Source organism: Erythrolamprus reginae, chromosome 5, assembly GCF_031021105.1.
Source record: "Erythrolamprus reginae isolate rEryReg1 chromosome 5, rEryReg1.hap1, whole genome shotgun sequence".
Classification (NCBI taxonomy): Eukaryota; Metazoa; Chordata; class Lepidosauria; order Squamata; family Dipsadidae; genus Erythrolamprus; species Erythrolamprus reginae.
Window position 1 is genome coordinate 81,350,828 of NC_091954.1, and position 16,268 is coordinate 81,367,095.

The following is a 16,268-nucleotide window of genomic DNA, read 5'->3' on the forward strand; positions in this document are numbered from 1 at the left end:
CACATCTTTCCACATAGCACCAGAATCATTAAGACACTATCTTCACAGAAGGAAGTGGAAGATGTAAATCTGTCAATGAAGCAGGATGAATAGATGTGATTTCCTGTTGTTTCTTAACAGTAAACAACAATAATATATACAAAAGCAGAGGATAAATAGGATAACCACTTCCTTTCCCCTAAAAGATAGAAAAGGGAGGAAAAAACAAACAAATAACCAGGTCTAATCTTCAGTCTAATTTTTTTAGGAGAGACAAGTTAACATTTTTTCCAGACTTGTAATGCTAAAATATGGAATGGTTTGTTCCTCAATATTATTTATAGTTTGGCCATTCCTTTTATGCAGAAATTCTCAGCTGTGCTAATTCTCACCTGCAAACTAAGGTGGTGAAAGAGTTTATCATATCTTAACTAATTAATTGAATTGGGACAATGTTAATTCAGACAAATTGTTTAATAAAATTTTCTAGATGGAAACACATATAATAATGAGAAATATATATCTGTAAATAACCAAGTTAAAGCTTACTATATTTAATATCATGAATCACAAGTGAGATTTGTACAGCAACTACTTTATTATTTTCAAATGCAAACTTTTGCATTTAGTTTGCTATTTTACAATTTTACAAACTAGGTATAAAAGACCATAAATAAATGACATAAGTTATGTGTACCTAACATTGATGGAGAGGGAAAATTACAAATTAAAATAAAATAGAAAATCTATATTTCTATCTGAGATATTGTTCAAATCTGCAAACCCAAGCAATGCACTGTTAAGATTTCTTTTCCCCTCAGTATGGACTAAAGTATCATATGCCTCATACATTCTAATTTTTTAAAACAGTCCTTGCATATTCCAACATATTTGCAGTGATACAAAAAATAAACACACTCTCTTTTTTTTTTTACTTCTTAATCTGTCTAATTAATATTCAGGATGCTTTCTTTCTGGTTATGAAAATGCATGTAAAAGAAAAATACTGCTTTGAAGTTCTGGTTACTGGCTAGAACCAGCTTTTTTTGTTTTATACATATATATATTTATATATTTAATACACAAATCCATCACAAATTTAATACAGCAAGAAACCTGGACAAACATTAACCAGTGAGGTTGTAAGCAGATATTTCCTTAATGTATAGAGGTTTGCTGTCTTAAAATAGTCCTGTTGATGTCTCTTCTGTAACCCGGAAGAAATGAAGGCCAGTTCTATACAATATTCTGGCTTTTACTGGGCAATGTGTATTGTTTGTATATTTGATTGCAATTGTGTCCTGGCTTTGCAGTCCATGCAGCTCATGGCTCCTTAATAGTGTTTCATGCCTCTTTATTGCCAACAGCACAAATACCTGAGCCCCAAAAATTGGTTTTAGACTTTGCATCCATGAATACAACAAAAATGGGGGAGGGTAGAGAGAACTGTAGGAATGGAGAGAGAAAAGGCAAAGACGTTTTCGTAAAAAATCCCAAAAATGCTAGAAAATTTTAATGCAAAATTTACACATTCTTTTATTTTTCCTCGCTCAGAAACGTTGGTTTGACTGTTCTGTTTGACTTGTTGTAATGCACTGTATTTCAGCAGAGAAAAGTATTCTGCAGCCAGAAAACAGATCAAACACATCAATGGCTGAGCTCAAAATATGGAATGGCAGTATAGTCTCCAGGTTGTCTCCATTCACTTGCTTATTACCCTGGTCACTTTTTTTTCATATTTAAGTGTGTTTTGATCATTTTAAATGTTTTCATATTATTCAGCTGGGTGGGGATTGGGGTGGGAATGAATAATTTGCTCCACAATCAGTTTATAAGCCCAGAAATTCTTGCAAATGGTACATGGGAAAGTTCATTTATGTAAATGGTTAAAGATTGCATATTTCTGTTCGTGTTCCACAAGCCTTTTCAATACTGTTTTTCCAGGAAAAGAAAAATAGTTCAGTTCAAAGCAATCTGCTGATGGGTGAAGACTTATATTCTCTATCTACTTTACCTTAAGGTATCACTGATTCAATAATGAACAACCTTGGCAAGACTAATGTTTATCAATGCTGTTCTTTAGCCATTATGGAACTCATGATGGATCACTCCACAGCCAAAGTGAAAGTGTCCCTGCTCTAGGCTAGAGGACTAATTTTTAAGGTTAGTGTGGCAGCTACATAATATATCTATAGATACAGAACTGGAACATTCAGGAGTATGCGTGTTTTCTCCCTACTGTTGCATAGCTCACCTACTGGCCCGGTAACTCAACAGCCCAGCCACAAACTGTCAAATTATCTTGAGATGCTATCTGCATATTTACAGGTGGCCCTGTGCAACAGGCAACAAGCTTATTCCATGTGCATGCGTGCATGCACATACATGTACACACGCACGCACACAATTTAATGTCATTCATATCCTCACACAATCTTGGAAGAAATAAGTTACTTTCCATTCTATTAAAAAATATTGACATTTTAGCATTGGCACACTTTCTATAAAGTATCGCTGGACTAACATATGTAGTTTCAGCTTTTGTTAACCAAATTCTGCACAGGGGTATGTTGCCCTGGTATCCTTATGGCTCCGACACTGACATTTGAAGAGACATAGCAACAACATGCAATGGGGAAAAAAATACACAGCATGTAGGGGTTTGTGTGTGTGTGTGTGTATGTGTGGTGCATATGTATATATCGTATGTCTGTAGGGCTTTTATACCGTACATTCCTTAAGTGGAAATAAAAGAACTTTATCTGGATCTTATATTTGCTTTTTGTTGCTGACGAAACCTTTTCAAAAGGAAGAAATCCAAAGAGATACTCTTCAGGAAATAAAAGCTGCTTATTCACGGTCCATTTTCTCTATAGTCAGTGTTGAATAAACTGAGACAATTGAAAGTGCTTGTCTCTAGTCTGTTATCATCCAGGGTTCAGATGATCACCAGAAAGGCCTGATTCCAAGAAAGCAGGGTCCATTTTGCCTATCAAAGGAAACAAACAAATTCCAATTGATATTTTTAATATTAAAAGGAGAAATAAAATGCATATTTTATCATAGACATAACGTACATTGGCTATTTTACTATTCTCCAAATAGTTTTTCCTATAACAGTTACAATAAATGTATCATTTCAGACACTGAAAACATTGGATGCTTTCCAATGGAAAAGAATCCATTATCTAATTAAAAAGGTATCTGATGTGAGTTTGCCTAGCTTAATCTACTACTTTCTGTATTTTAGGAACTTTGTGATCCACTTACAAGTCCGTTCAGGTATTGATAGCTGATTTAGTTAGAAGAATGTCCGGTATGATGGCATTGAATGCTTAAAAAATAGAGCAATATTTGATCTAGAAAATATGCAGTCAATATGTAAGATTAATGTAACGAGTAGTATGAGATACATACGTGAAAGAAAGGATGGAAAGAGAAGTTGTGAAAACCAAAGAGGGAAAATATTCATAAAATGTGGGGGGGGGAAAACCTTCATCTAATTCATGGCTTCTTGGACAATGAAATCCATGTGTAGGGAAAGCAAGTAGGATGCTTGGCTGCATAGCTAGAGGTATAACAAGCAGGAAGAGGGAGATTATGATCCTGCTATATAGAATGCTGGTGAGACCACATTTGGAATACTGTGTTCAGTTCTGGAGACCTCACCTACAAAAAGATATTGACAAAATTGAACGGGTCCAAAGATGGGCTACAAGAATGGTGGAGGGTCTTAAGCATAAAACGTATCAGGAAAGACTTCATGAACTCAATCTGTATAGTCTGGAGGACAGAAGGAAAAGGGGGGACATGATCGAAACATTTAAATATATTAAAGGGTTAAATAAGGTCCAGGAGGGAAGTGTTTTTAATAGGAAAGTGAACACAAGAACAAGGGGACACAATCTGAAGTTAGTTGGGGGAAAGATCAAAAGCAACATGAGAAAATATTATTTTACTGAAAGAGTAGTAGATCCTTGGAACAAACTTCCAGCAGACGTGGTAGATAAATCCACAGTAACTGAATTTAAACATGCCTGGGATAAACATATATCCATCCTAAGATAAAATACAGAAAATAGTATAAGGGCAGACTAGATGGACCATGAGGTCTTTTTCTGCCGTCAGACTTCTATGTTTCTATGTAGAAAGGCTTTCTGGATAATGAAAGCAATGGTTGATGACTTCCATTATCAAGAAAGGATAAGGAAAACTGTCTGAAAGGAATGAGATAACTAGGGGTGACAGGGAAATCAAAACAATTATATTTATCACATTTTAAATCACACAACAATATCTAAAAGTTAGATATTCTTCTAAAGAAGTTTTAGAATTGGAGAAATAGTAGTGATCAGAATAAAAATGAGGCGAAGATGTAAATTCTCCCTGGAACTGTTTTATCTGAAATACTAAATATGAGAATGGAGGAGGTGATGGCAGAAATCAAAATAAGAGGCTGAATTATTAACAACTTGAGATGTGCTCCTTATAATACTTTGTCTATTTAAAATGAACACTAAGAAAAGGTCATTATTGAAAATAAAATCTGTTAAATGAAAAATCTGAGTTATGCCAAAGACAAATATGTTGTTTTCCTTTCTATACTTTTTATGCTAAGAAGACCAAGTTAGTGTTTATTAGTATTAGCTACTGAGTTCATAACTGATAGTAAGGTACTGACAGTAGTAATACCAAATATTAAAGTATGTCATCATAATAATTTGCCTTATTTACAAAATGTGACATCATTTGCATATTTTAAAATCTTATGGAAAATTGCCCAACTGTTTGCAAACACCATTGCTTCCAGTTCTGCTATATCAAAGGTTTTGGGTTTTCTTATTCTTGGGCTTATAGATAGATAAAGATGGACCTGGTGATTTTTTTGACAAAAAGACCAAAAGCAGTGATTTTCCACTGGTAATATGTGGCTATGAAAAGAAGACAAATGGAAACAAAGGAGACACACACCTTCAGATTATGGATTGGAGATGACAACTAAAGTATGATGGGCTGCAAGAACAATCAGTGAATTCCTGACCAAACAAGACTGATTTCTCCACTCAGAAATGATTGTGAAGCAGAAAATAGGCACATTATGTTAGATGGCAAAGATACCAGAAAGAAGACTACTATGCTTGGCAATGAAGTAGTACAAGTAAGGTGGTGGAATGTATAAAAGAGATTATAGAAATTGTCCCTGAAACAGCTACTAAATTGAAACAACAAATGTTCGTCCATGTAATCACCAGAAATAGAACAAGTTGATGAAACAGATAGCCCTTGAATTATGACGTTCTTCTTATAGATCTTGTCTCATATGCCATGCAAAAAGCCATTTTGATCTAGTGAACATATGTGGTATTATGCAAATTGAAAGCCAAATTAGCGTGGTGATTAAAGTGATGGTCAAAAGCCATGGCTTTAATTAAGTTTCTAGCATTCAGCTTTGATTTTAATATTTTGCGGACCCTCCACATGTATTCCTTTTGTGTTGATTCTTTGACTTTTCCATTCAAGATGTTATCTGCTTCCAATATGCCTAGGTATCTGTAACCATCATCCTTTGCTAATGTTTTCATTATGCATCCATTTTCTGGTTCTATTCCTTTTCTCCTCCTCCGCCCCACTGAATGGATAATATAGCACATTTTTCAAGTCCAAAATTCATTTTGATGTCACTGTTGAACAGTTGATCTGTGTTGAGTATGGATTTAAGTTCAGTGGGACTTTTTGTATACATTTTTAAGTCATACATGTAGAGTTAGATGGTTTATCGTGCCATGTCTGCGGAGAGGGGCGGCATACAAATCTAAATAATAAATAAATAAATAAAATAAATGTTGGCTTGAGATTTGGTATTCCACTTTTGTGTTTCATAAGATTATTGTCAGTGGAATTAATGCAATATTGAACAGTAGTGGTGAAAGTGAGTCCCCCTGGAAGATTCGTCATCTGATGTTGACTTTACCAATGTTCTTCCCATTTGCTGTTAGAATTGTTTTTTCATTATTGCATATTTGCTTTAAAAAATGTAGAGATATTTTTGCTGATTTCAAAGTTTTCCAGGCAGGTGTTAATCCAGCTTTGGGTAAAGAGTCAAACACCTTCTTGTAATCAATCCATGCCATATTTAAATTCTTTTTTTTAATTTTGTGTTTTTAGTATCATTTTGTCAATGAGCAACTGATCTTTTGTTCCTATTTTATAATTTTATTTTTGTTCTACTGGATACAAATGGTTTTCTATCAGATTATTGAATACTGAATTTGCCAGTATTCTTCTAAAAACTTTAAACATTGTTGGCAGACAAATAATTGGGCAATAGTTGCTTGGTTCTGTGTCCTTTTCTAGATCTTTCATTATCAAGTATGTTTGGACAGCTGTTAGCCATTCTTCCCTTGTTGCATTTTGAAGCATTTTGTCAAATTCAGTGGCCATGCAATGATGGTGGTTGGTCAACTGTTTTAGCCAGTATTCATGCAATATGTAAAGTTTTAAAGATCTTCCTCTGCCAGCAGGCTTGGGGTAATTGAAATGTTAATATCCTACCCTGCTCAATACATGATGTATGAATCTGTTTGTTTGATTTGTAACTATGGGAATTTTTAGTTTGTAATTTTCTTGTGGTGTGAGTGTGTGTGTGTTTGTGTGTGTGTATTCGCCCTAACACAAGGACAGAAGCACCAGCCTGAAGATGACGAGTGAGCTTGGATGATTTATATATATATATAAATCATCCATTTATATACATATAAATCATCCATTTATATATATATATAAATCATCCAGGCCAATATTTTCCATTTTGTTTTGTACTGTTTGCTATTGAATATCTTTGATATTGTCCACTTCCTTAAGAGCTACAAACTCACTACAGACAATCTTACAAGGCTACTCCAAATAATTCCAAATGACAAATAGATAAATTTAGACAATCTAGGAATATTTAGTACTTTCTCTACTCCCAGTAATGTTAAGATAAAGTCATCAACACTTTTTCATATTCATGTATCCCATTCTTTTATATGCAAGTAATGAATTTTAACATTTGAATTTATGATTTTTCTAGATTGTTTTGACACTGATAGTCCAGGACAGTGATGGCAAACCTTTTTTTCCTCTGTTGCCGAAAGCGCATATGTGTGTGTCATCGTGCATTCCCGAGTGCCCACACCCATAATTCAATGCCTGGGTAGGGCTAAAACAGTCGTCCCCCCACCCCCGGAAGCCCTCTGGAGGCTAGAAATTGCCTGTTTCCCAACTTCTGGTGGTTCCAGTAGGCTTGTGTTTCACTCTCCACAAGCTCTGAAGGCTCCCCTAGAATCAGGGGTAAAAACGCCTTCCCCTATGCCCCTGGAGGCTCTCTGGAAGCCAAAAATGCCCTCCCAGAGCTTGTGTGAGCCAAAAATCAGCTGGTTGGCACACACATGCACATTGGAGCTGAGCTAGGGCAACATGCCAGCAGGTATGGCTCTAAATGCCACCTGTGGCACCCGTGCTATAGGTTCGCCAAGGCCCAGGACATACTCCTTATTATTTTGGTTCTACAATTCTGCAATAAGTCATTTAAGATAAATTGACTGAATTGGTTAATAAAGCAAAATTAATAATTTAAAATGCTTTGCAGGTATTCATTGTCTTAAGACTGGTTGTTCAACAACGTTTTGGAAATATAATAGTTTCAATTGATGATGGCCGTCTAAAGGTGGCATACGGCCTAGAGCATTTCCAAATATTATGCACTGCCCCATTAGTGGTCATGTGAATACATTTCAGGTGTTTTAGATACTGGCTAACTGTTTTTACCTGTTGTATCATCTTGTGGTCACCTAGCCATGATTTTCAACATTTTCTGCTGCTTTCCAGCATTATTTCCCAATGTAAATTTGGGATATGGATTCAGACTTATGACCATGCGATTCACTTTAGAAACATTGTAAAATTGTTTAACTTATGCTTAATCTAGAAAACTAAAATAGAAAAATGACATTTTATATATATGTAAACGGCTCCAAATTGAAAGAATATGGATATATATATTTAAATCCATGTTCACCCTGTAAATTATTTACTATGCACATGCTTAAATTTCCAATGGAATCATTCCATGCTTTCTAACAAATCAATAAGTATAAAAGTGAGAAATCCAAGGCCCAATTTGCACAAAGTGATAATCATTACAAATATGTCAACAAATTATTAAGGGGAAATGGAGCCAATTGGTAATATCACAATGTCCTATTAAGCATGGAAAAAAGTATAATAAACATTTTTTTAATGATTTCCCCTTCATAAATGCATTGTTTTATTATCATTAATGAAAATTGAAACAACAGGGAGTAGAAGACGTCAACTGACCTTTTCAATATTGCACTGCCAGTGGCCTCTTGAAGGATGGTTAGATGCAGATTTGGAAAATCCATCATAAAGAATGGCTGACTAGTAAGATGATTTCTAGATCCATGATAGATATATTCAATATAATGCAACAGCAACCAACATTCTTCCCTCGATAAAAGAATATAAATAAATCCAGTAATCCATGAAGGTTGCTCCATGTCTTAGACTGCAAGTGGATAAATCTTGAGGAGGCACTGATCACCCAAACATTTTCCTTTAAGCTTTCTGCAGAGTACCATGGAGGCCTAGAATATGCCAACATTTTCTGGTTCAGAAGATTTTTTTTTGTTCCAATAAAAGATGAAGGGGAAAAAAATGGTTTATCCACAGATCAAACACAATAATTGTAATCCCATGGCTGCTGGGGAGAACAACAGTATTTCCTTTGTTTAAGCACAGTATCTGGCAGGAAACACAGCTTCAGAACTTGAATGGATGTTTTATAGATACAAGTATATTACATAATGCTGATCCACATATAAGTATATTCCAGGAAACAATTTGTTCCAGGTTTGTTCTCAAACGACGACCTGTCATTATTATAGGTTCCCTCCTTGCAGCACTATTAGCAATTTTTATATATCAAACAGTGCTGCAAATCATTATTACTGTTATTTCAATGGCAAGGAGAAGTAAAAAAGTGCAGTTCTTCAATTAAAGTGCATGGATGAGGTAAACTAATTTCAAGAGTTTAGAGTTTATTCAGTACTGTCTCAAACTGGAACCATTCTGCCGTGCATTTGTTGCATTTGGGTCCTCATTGCTTGGACGCTGGTCAAAATCTTATTCTGATGTGCAATGGTAGTAATTCCGATTCTTGCCAGATCACTACAGATAAAGAAATAAGCCAATAAATAAGATCTTTATGCCAAATACGTATCTATCATTATCAACAAATAATAATAATAATAATAATAATAATAATAATAATAATAATAATAATAATAATAATGTGTTGGTTATGACCTATAAAGCCCTACATGGCATTGGACCAGGATATCTGCGAGACTGCCTTCTGCCGCATGAATCCCAGCGACCGGTTAGGTCCCACAGAGTTGGCCTTCTCCAGGTCCCGTCGACTAAACAATGTTTTCTGGCGGGACCCAGGGGAAGAGCCTTCTCTGTGGTGGCTCTGACCCGCTGGAACCAGCTCTCCCAGAGATTGAGATTGCCCCCACCCTCCTTGCCTTTCGTAAACTCCTTAAAACCCACTTCTGCTGTCAGGCATGGGAGAATTGAAACATCTCCCCCTTGCCCATGTAGTTTTTGTGTATAATTCGATTGTGTGCTTGTTTTTTATATATTGGGGTTTCCTTTTTTGGACTTTTTAACTTAAAACTGTAATTTAGATTGCTAAATATTAGATTTGTTACTATGTACTGTTTTTTACCATTGTTGTGAACCGCCCTGAGTCTGCGGAGAGGGGCGGCATATAAATCCAATAAATCTAAATCTAATAATAATAATAATAATAATAATAATAATAATAATAATAATAATAATAATAAAAGTTAAGTTTATATAAATTCTTAATTAAATGTCCAAATGTGTTGTATTTTGCATGTTTTATTGAGGTTTATTATAACATAAAATACAATGAAAATAAAGACTAAGAAAAAAAGGGGGGAATGCAGGATTTTTTAAAAATAGTGGTTAACTTCCAATCTAATTACCTATAATTTGCAACATGGTAAAATGTTAATATTGCTTACATTTTTTTCATTACCTATGATTATTAAAAGCTTATTCTATTATGACACAATCCGAGTCTACGGAGAGGGGCGGCATACAAATCTAATAAATAAATAAATAAATAAATAAATAAATAAATAAAATCTTTAAACTAAATTCTAAAATTATTTCAAGCATAAAAACCAGAAGCAATCTGCCAATAGAATATCTGAGTGACTATAGGAGATATTTTCAGATTCAATATTCCACTTCCATTATTCCATTTCAATATTCCATTATTAAAGGTATATCAACATTCTAATAACTAATTAAATGTAATCTTATTAAATACAGTTTTATTGTTTTTGTTAATACTCCTGAGTACTTACTCCTGGTTCATATGCACCACAGCCTCTAAGGTAGTGTAGCTGGCAGCTGTGAAGTTATCCTTATATCGTTCCATTTTAATAGCCTGAAGCCAATCACCAACAGAAACTACATTTGAGAATTCAGGAGAACTTGGATCCAGCAAAGCAGTATTAGGCCTAGGACCAAATACAAACACATTGTTTTAATTAACAAGAAAATGTCTAGATTTTAAACTTTTCAGTTATTTTGTATAATTAGAAGAATAAGCTTTATGCATATTTTCAGGGGAGGGGGGTTGTCTGTATTTTGTATTGATTGAAAAGAATTTAAATTTGTGAACAGCTGAAATACACACAATTCTTATTTTTAAAGCAATCTTTAACACATTACAAACAAATAGAATCTGATCCTGTGTCAAAGCTGTCAGAGGTTTTGATGCCTAATGGAGGACAGAAACCTTCAATGGGTACAGAGAACAGCACACACTGTGCTAGGGAGACGTTTTCTGAGGCTCAAGAATAGATCCAAAAGTTCAAAAGACAAAACTTCTAGTCTTGATGACCAACTAAGATTGAATCCTGCAAAGAAAAATCTTCATTAATAGTATTCATGAGATTCTAAGGATGATGGTGAACTATGAATTAATTACATCCTCTCCCATATATCAACAACAACAACAATAATAAAAACCTTTACCACACACACACAAATGTTAATTTAATACATCTGAAACATCAGCGATGAAAAGGATTGCCTTTCATAAAATGTGGAAGTATAGAACTTAGAAAAGGCTTCCACCAGGCCTCTTCCTGGACAGATATAGTTAAATATTTCCATAGAAAGCAAGTACAATGAGGAATTAATCTCTTTCAATCAATTTCACACACACACACACACACACAAATGCTACGACTGAGCACTCATGATTCAATTTTTATATTATCAAATGCAATTTCTTTTTAATGTATGTAACTTTTTACAAAATATTTTAATATGAAAAGACCATATAGTAATAGAAACCTTTAGATATTGTACACCATTTTTAAATAAACCACAACAGGTATTTATTATGATTAAAATAAACAAAAGTTTAGTGCTCTGATTTATTTCAGATGTGAGTAATCAAAGATTGCAAGCATCGTGTATGAGAAAAATATTCTTTTTAATCTTTATCTTTGCCAATTCTTTTCAATAGCCTTAAAAGAACACTTCTTTGGTAGTCTGCATTGTTCAAAGCTGTATCTAAATATACACACACATTCTTTTCAGGATATTTGATGCTGCTGTTAAAAGGAACTTCATAACAATATGCACTGAGGATCAGATTCTACCTGACAGGAAAAGCTAAAATAGTGTAAGATATATGCTTATTAGAAAATTAGAATTAAACATTTCTGGTAGAAATTAAACAATTATAATATACAGGCCTTCCTTCTTAAATAATTAAAAAATTGCAGATGAATACACTTGTCATAGTACAGGTGCAGTTTGAACAAACTAGTAGAAACATGAAAATAACTGAGTGATTTTATCTGATAGAAATTGAGTAAACTCCTCAACTCTACCCCACAAGGGCTCCTCCGTTCCCCCTACATTAAGGAGGAAACAAATTACCCTAAATGGGCATGAATCAGTGGGTGCAATAAGTGTGGAAAATGTGAGCGTTTTGCCACCTGTATTGCCACTAAATAAGTCCTAATAAAGGCTCTTAAAAGTGTGGTCAGACTTGGAGTTACTAGTCCTCCAGCATCGCTCTATATGTGAATAACTATGTATTTCATTCTGCTTTATGTATTTTTCATTCCACTGAAAGTATTACATATTATTCTGTGCATGCATGTTTGTGTTGGCTGGAACCAGAAGTCTTTCTATACAGAGAATACAGCCATCTATTATATACTTTCTATAATTTTTAAAAAAATGTTCAGGCGCAGCTGGCCAAGGCAGCTACTTAGATTTACCTTGACATAATCATTAGACTCCTGCCAGGACCTTGAGTATAGAAAGAACCATCAGAACAGGATATAATTAAAATATTTATTTTAATATTGTGAAAATGTAAATGGTAAATATATAAAGTAAGGTTATTTTGGAAAGTATATCTACTATTTTATACTGGTAAAATATCAGTAGTCTGGTCAGAACTGTGAAACATAATTCAGTTTAGCACAACTATTGAGCTGAATTACAGGTGGCTGTCACTACCAATACTTTCTCTCATCTATTACCATTAGAAAAATACAACTGACCTGGAGTTTTCTGAGCCTGTCCTCTTCAAGCTATTGGGATTGCGGATGAGTTTGTCTAACATGTTGACAATCTGTCCAAATTTAGGTCTGTCACTACGTTCTTTCTGCCAGCAATCCAGCATCAACTGATGTAGAGCGATTGGGCAGTCCATTGGGGGTGGAAGTCGATAGCCTTCTTCAATGGCTTTAATAACCTAAGAAACAAAAAAAACAATGCTTTAGGACAGAGGTCCCCAACCGCCGGTCCGCGGACCGGGAGCGGGCCGCTGGGGTTTTCCAGCCGGTCCGTGGCGCCGCTGCCTATCTGCTGGATACGGGCGATGAGTGGGACAGAGCGGTGCGGCTTCCCACTCCTCGCCCGTATCCAGCAGATAGGCTTTGAGTTTTTGGCTGGGGGGGGGAGAAGTAGGACCTTCCTAAGTCCCCCCCCCAGCCAAAAACTCAAAGCCGATCTGCTGGATACGGGCGAAAAGTGGGACAGAGCGATGCGGAAGCCTCTTCGGCGCCGCTCGTCCCGCTTATTCTCCGTGTCTGGCAGAAGCTGCTGCCCGAGTGCTCTTGGCCGGCGGGATTCAAAGGGGAGAATAAGGAGGCTCCTTATTCTCCCCTTTGAATCCCGCCGGCCAAGAGCACTCGGGCAGCAGCTTCTGCCAGACACGGAGAATAAGCGGGACGAGCGGCGCCGAAGAGGCTTCCGCACCGCTCTGTCCCACTTATCGCCCGTATCCAGCAGATCGGCTTTGAGTTTTTGGCTGGGGGGGGGGACTTAGGAAGGTCCTACTTCTCCCCCCCCCAGCCAAAAACTCAAAGCCTATCTGAGAAAGAGATAGCAAGAAAGGGAGAGAGAGAAAGAGAGAGAGGGGGGGAGAGAAAGAGATAGCAAGAGAGGGAGAGAGAGAAAGAGAGAGGGAGAGAGGGGGAGAGAGAGAGAGAGAGAAAGAGAGGGAGAAAGAGAGAGGGAGAGAGGGGGGAGAAAGAGAGAGAAAGAGATAGCAAGAGAGGGAGAGAGAGGGAGAGAGGGGGAGAGAGAGAGAAAGAGAGGGAGAGGGAGAAAGAGAGATGGAGAGAGGGGGGAGAAAGAGAAAGAGAGGGAGAAAGAGAGAGGGAGAGAGGGGGAGAAAGAGAGAGAGGGAGAGAGAAAGAGAGAGGGGGGAGAGATAGCAAGAGAGGGAGAGAGGGAAAGAGGGGGGGAGAGAGGGGGGAGAGAAAGAGAGAGGGAGAGAGAGAGAGAGGAGATAAAGGAAGAGGAGAGATAGAAAGGAAGAGAGAGAAAGAAAGAGGGATAGAAAGAGAGTGAGAGATGCTCAGTGAGCCTTTCTTTGAAGTTGCCTTTCTTTCTTTCTTTCTCTCTTTCTTTTGCTCTCTTGCTCTCTTGCTCTTTCATTCTTTTCTCTCTCTCTTGCTTTCTTTCTTTCTCTTGCTTTCTCTCCTTCCTTCCCTCCTTCCATTTCTTTCATTCCCCCTCTCTATTTTTATTTCTCTTTCATTCTCTTTCTTTCTTTCTTTCTTTCTTTCTTGCTCTTTTTCTTTCTCTCTTTTACCTTCCCTTCCTCTATTTCTTCTTTTCTTTCTCCTTCCTACCTTCTTCCCTCCCTCCCTTCCTTCAGTCTTTCCTCTCTTACTCTCCCCTTTCATAAGTTTCCTTGCTTCCTTCCTCTGTTCCTGTCCCTTCCCCCTTTCTTTCTTTCTTTCTTTCTTTCTTTCTTTCTTTCCTTCCTTTCCTCCCTCCATTTCTTGCTTTCCTTTTCCTTCCTCCCTTCTTTCCTCCCTCATTCCCTTCTTTCACTCCTTCCTCTCTTACTCTCCCCTTTCACCCCTCCCCAAAGAAGGTAAATTTCATACATAATTGGTATGTCGCAAAATAAAGTAGTTTTAAAATGGCAGGGAGGGGGGCCCCCAGACACTTAGGCTGTATGGGGCCCCAAAATTCCTGATGGCGGCCCTGGCTCCACCCCTCCATAACCCCACCCCCATATGACCAAAGCCCCCCCCCCCCCCACCGGGCCATGGAAAACTGGTCTAGCTTAAAGCCGGTCCCTGGTGCAAAAAAGGTTGGGGACCTCTGCTTTAGGAGACAGAAGATAAACAAAGCAAATTTCATTCAGTTTTGGCATGAATCAAAAATTATGTTTATATAAGAAATCCGTCAATATATTTTTATTTAGCTACTTATAGTATTAAAATAATGTCATAGGAAACATACAGATAATACACATAAGCGAAAATACACACCTTAACATACAGATAATACACATAAGCGAAAATACACACCTTAAAATTGGAATTAGAGGAAAAAAAGGTTAGATAACAGTAATAATGCCAGAGTATTTTTAAAAAGTTGTTAGATTTTGATAGAGATTTAACTGTTGTGTTGCATGCTGCCTAGAATTATATATTTATGAGAAGGGTGGCTATATAAATTTGACAGATAAGGCAAATATCGTTTTAACTACAAAAAAGTAAAATAAAGGAGCTGTGTAACTACATTCTAGTTACCTTGGTATTGTTATTGGGCAAAATGTCTATTAAACAACGTACAGTATTTTAGAGGTGGGATTCAGCAGGTTGTGACCAGTTCTGGAGAACCAATAGTGGAAATTTTGAGTAGTTCAGAGAACCAGTAAATACCACCTCTGATTGACCCACCCCTATCTATTCTCTACCTCCTGAGTCCCAGCTGATCAGGAAGAAATGGGGATTTTGCAGTAACCTTCCCCTGGAGTGCGGTGGGAATGGAGATTTTAAAGTATCCTTCCCCTGCCATGCCCACCAAACCACACCCACCAAGCCACACCATGCCCACCAAGCCACGCCTACAGAACCTGTAGTAAAAAACTTTGAATCCCACCACTGGTATATTTGTAAAAAATTATAAAATAGTATACATCTTGATAGGATGAAAATAAACTATATGACTATTAGGTCCAGAGATGCCCGATGCATTCTACTCAAGGGTTGTTTGTATATAAAGGCAGGATGTCAAATGAGGAATTCAGGATTTCATTCTAGCCCTGATATCATTCAAAATATCTATAAATGTCTTTGTAAAATTTAAGAAATAGCTTTATCTTCCAATTTGTGGATGATATAAAAATTGTAGATATAGCAAATGCTAGAGACCAGGAGGATATTGACAAATTAGAACAATGAAATTAACAAGATATTTTCTACAAGAAAAATATAAAATATTTCATTTAGGCAAGTAAAATCAAAGACATGATTGTAACATTGGACGGAGATACAGCATCAAGGTCAAGAGAAGCCATTGTCCCTCTCTATTCAGTTATTGTCAGAGTATGAAGAGAATAACTGGTCTAGTACATTTTAGGAAGGAGATTGATGAATGGAAGCATTTTCAGAGGTCAGTTTCCAAGATGATAGGGGACTAGGGAAAAAAAAGTTTATGAAACTCACTGGAAATGTTTTATATGTTTACTGCGGGCAAGAATATGGAATGCATGACAGCTACATTCAAATATCCAAAGGGCAGTCATGTAAAATAGAGGGCAAAATATAATGGACTTAGGTTACAAGGAAATTCATTATTTTGGGGCATCAGAAATAATTTCCAAATAGTCAGAGTTTTCAACAATAGAA

At 36.4% G+C, this 16,268-nt stretch overlaps 1 protein-coding gene across 1 annotated transcript in view; it reads right to left on the minus strand.

Moving 5' to 3' along the window:
• Positions 1 to 558: 558 nt before the first annotated feature.
• The window catches only part of EPHA4 (EPH receptor A4), a 204,694-nt gene continuing 188,984 nt past the window's right edge, over positions 559 to 16,268 (minus strand). The window contains exons 15-18 of the mRNA XM_070753287.1: positions 12,672 to 12,865; positions 10,443 to 10,598; positions 8,341 to 9,210; positions 559 to 2,968 (exon numbers count right to left, since the gene is read on the minus strand). Coding sequence (XP_070609388.1) covers positions 9,096 to 9,210; positions 10,443 to 10,598; positions 12,672 to 12,865 — 465 coding nt within the window. The 3' untranslated portion in view covers positions 559 to 2,968; positions 8,341 to 9,095. The remainder of the gene's footprint in view (positions 2,969 to 8,340; positions 9,211 to 10,442; positions 10,599 to 12,671; positions 12,866 to 16,268) is intronic.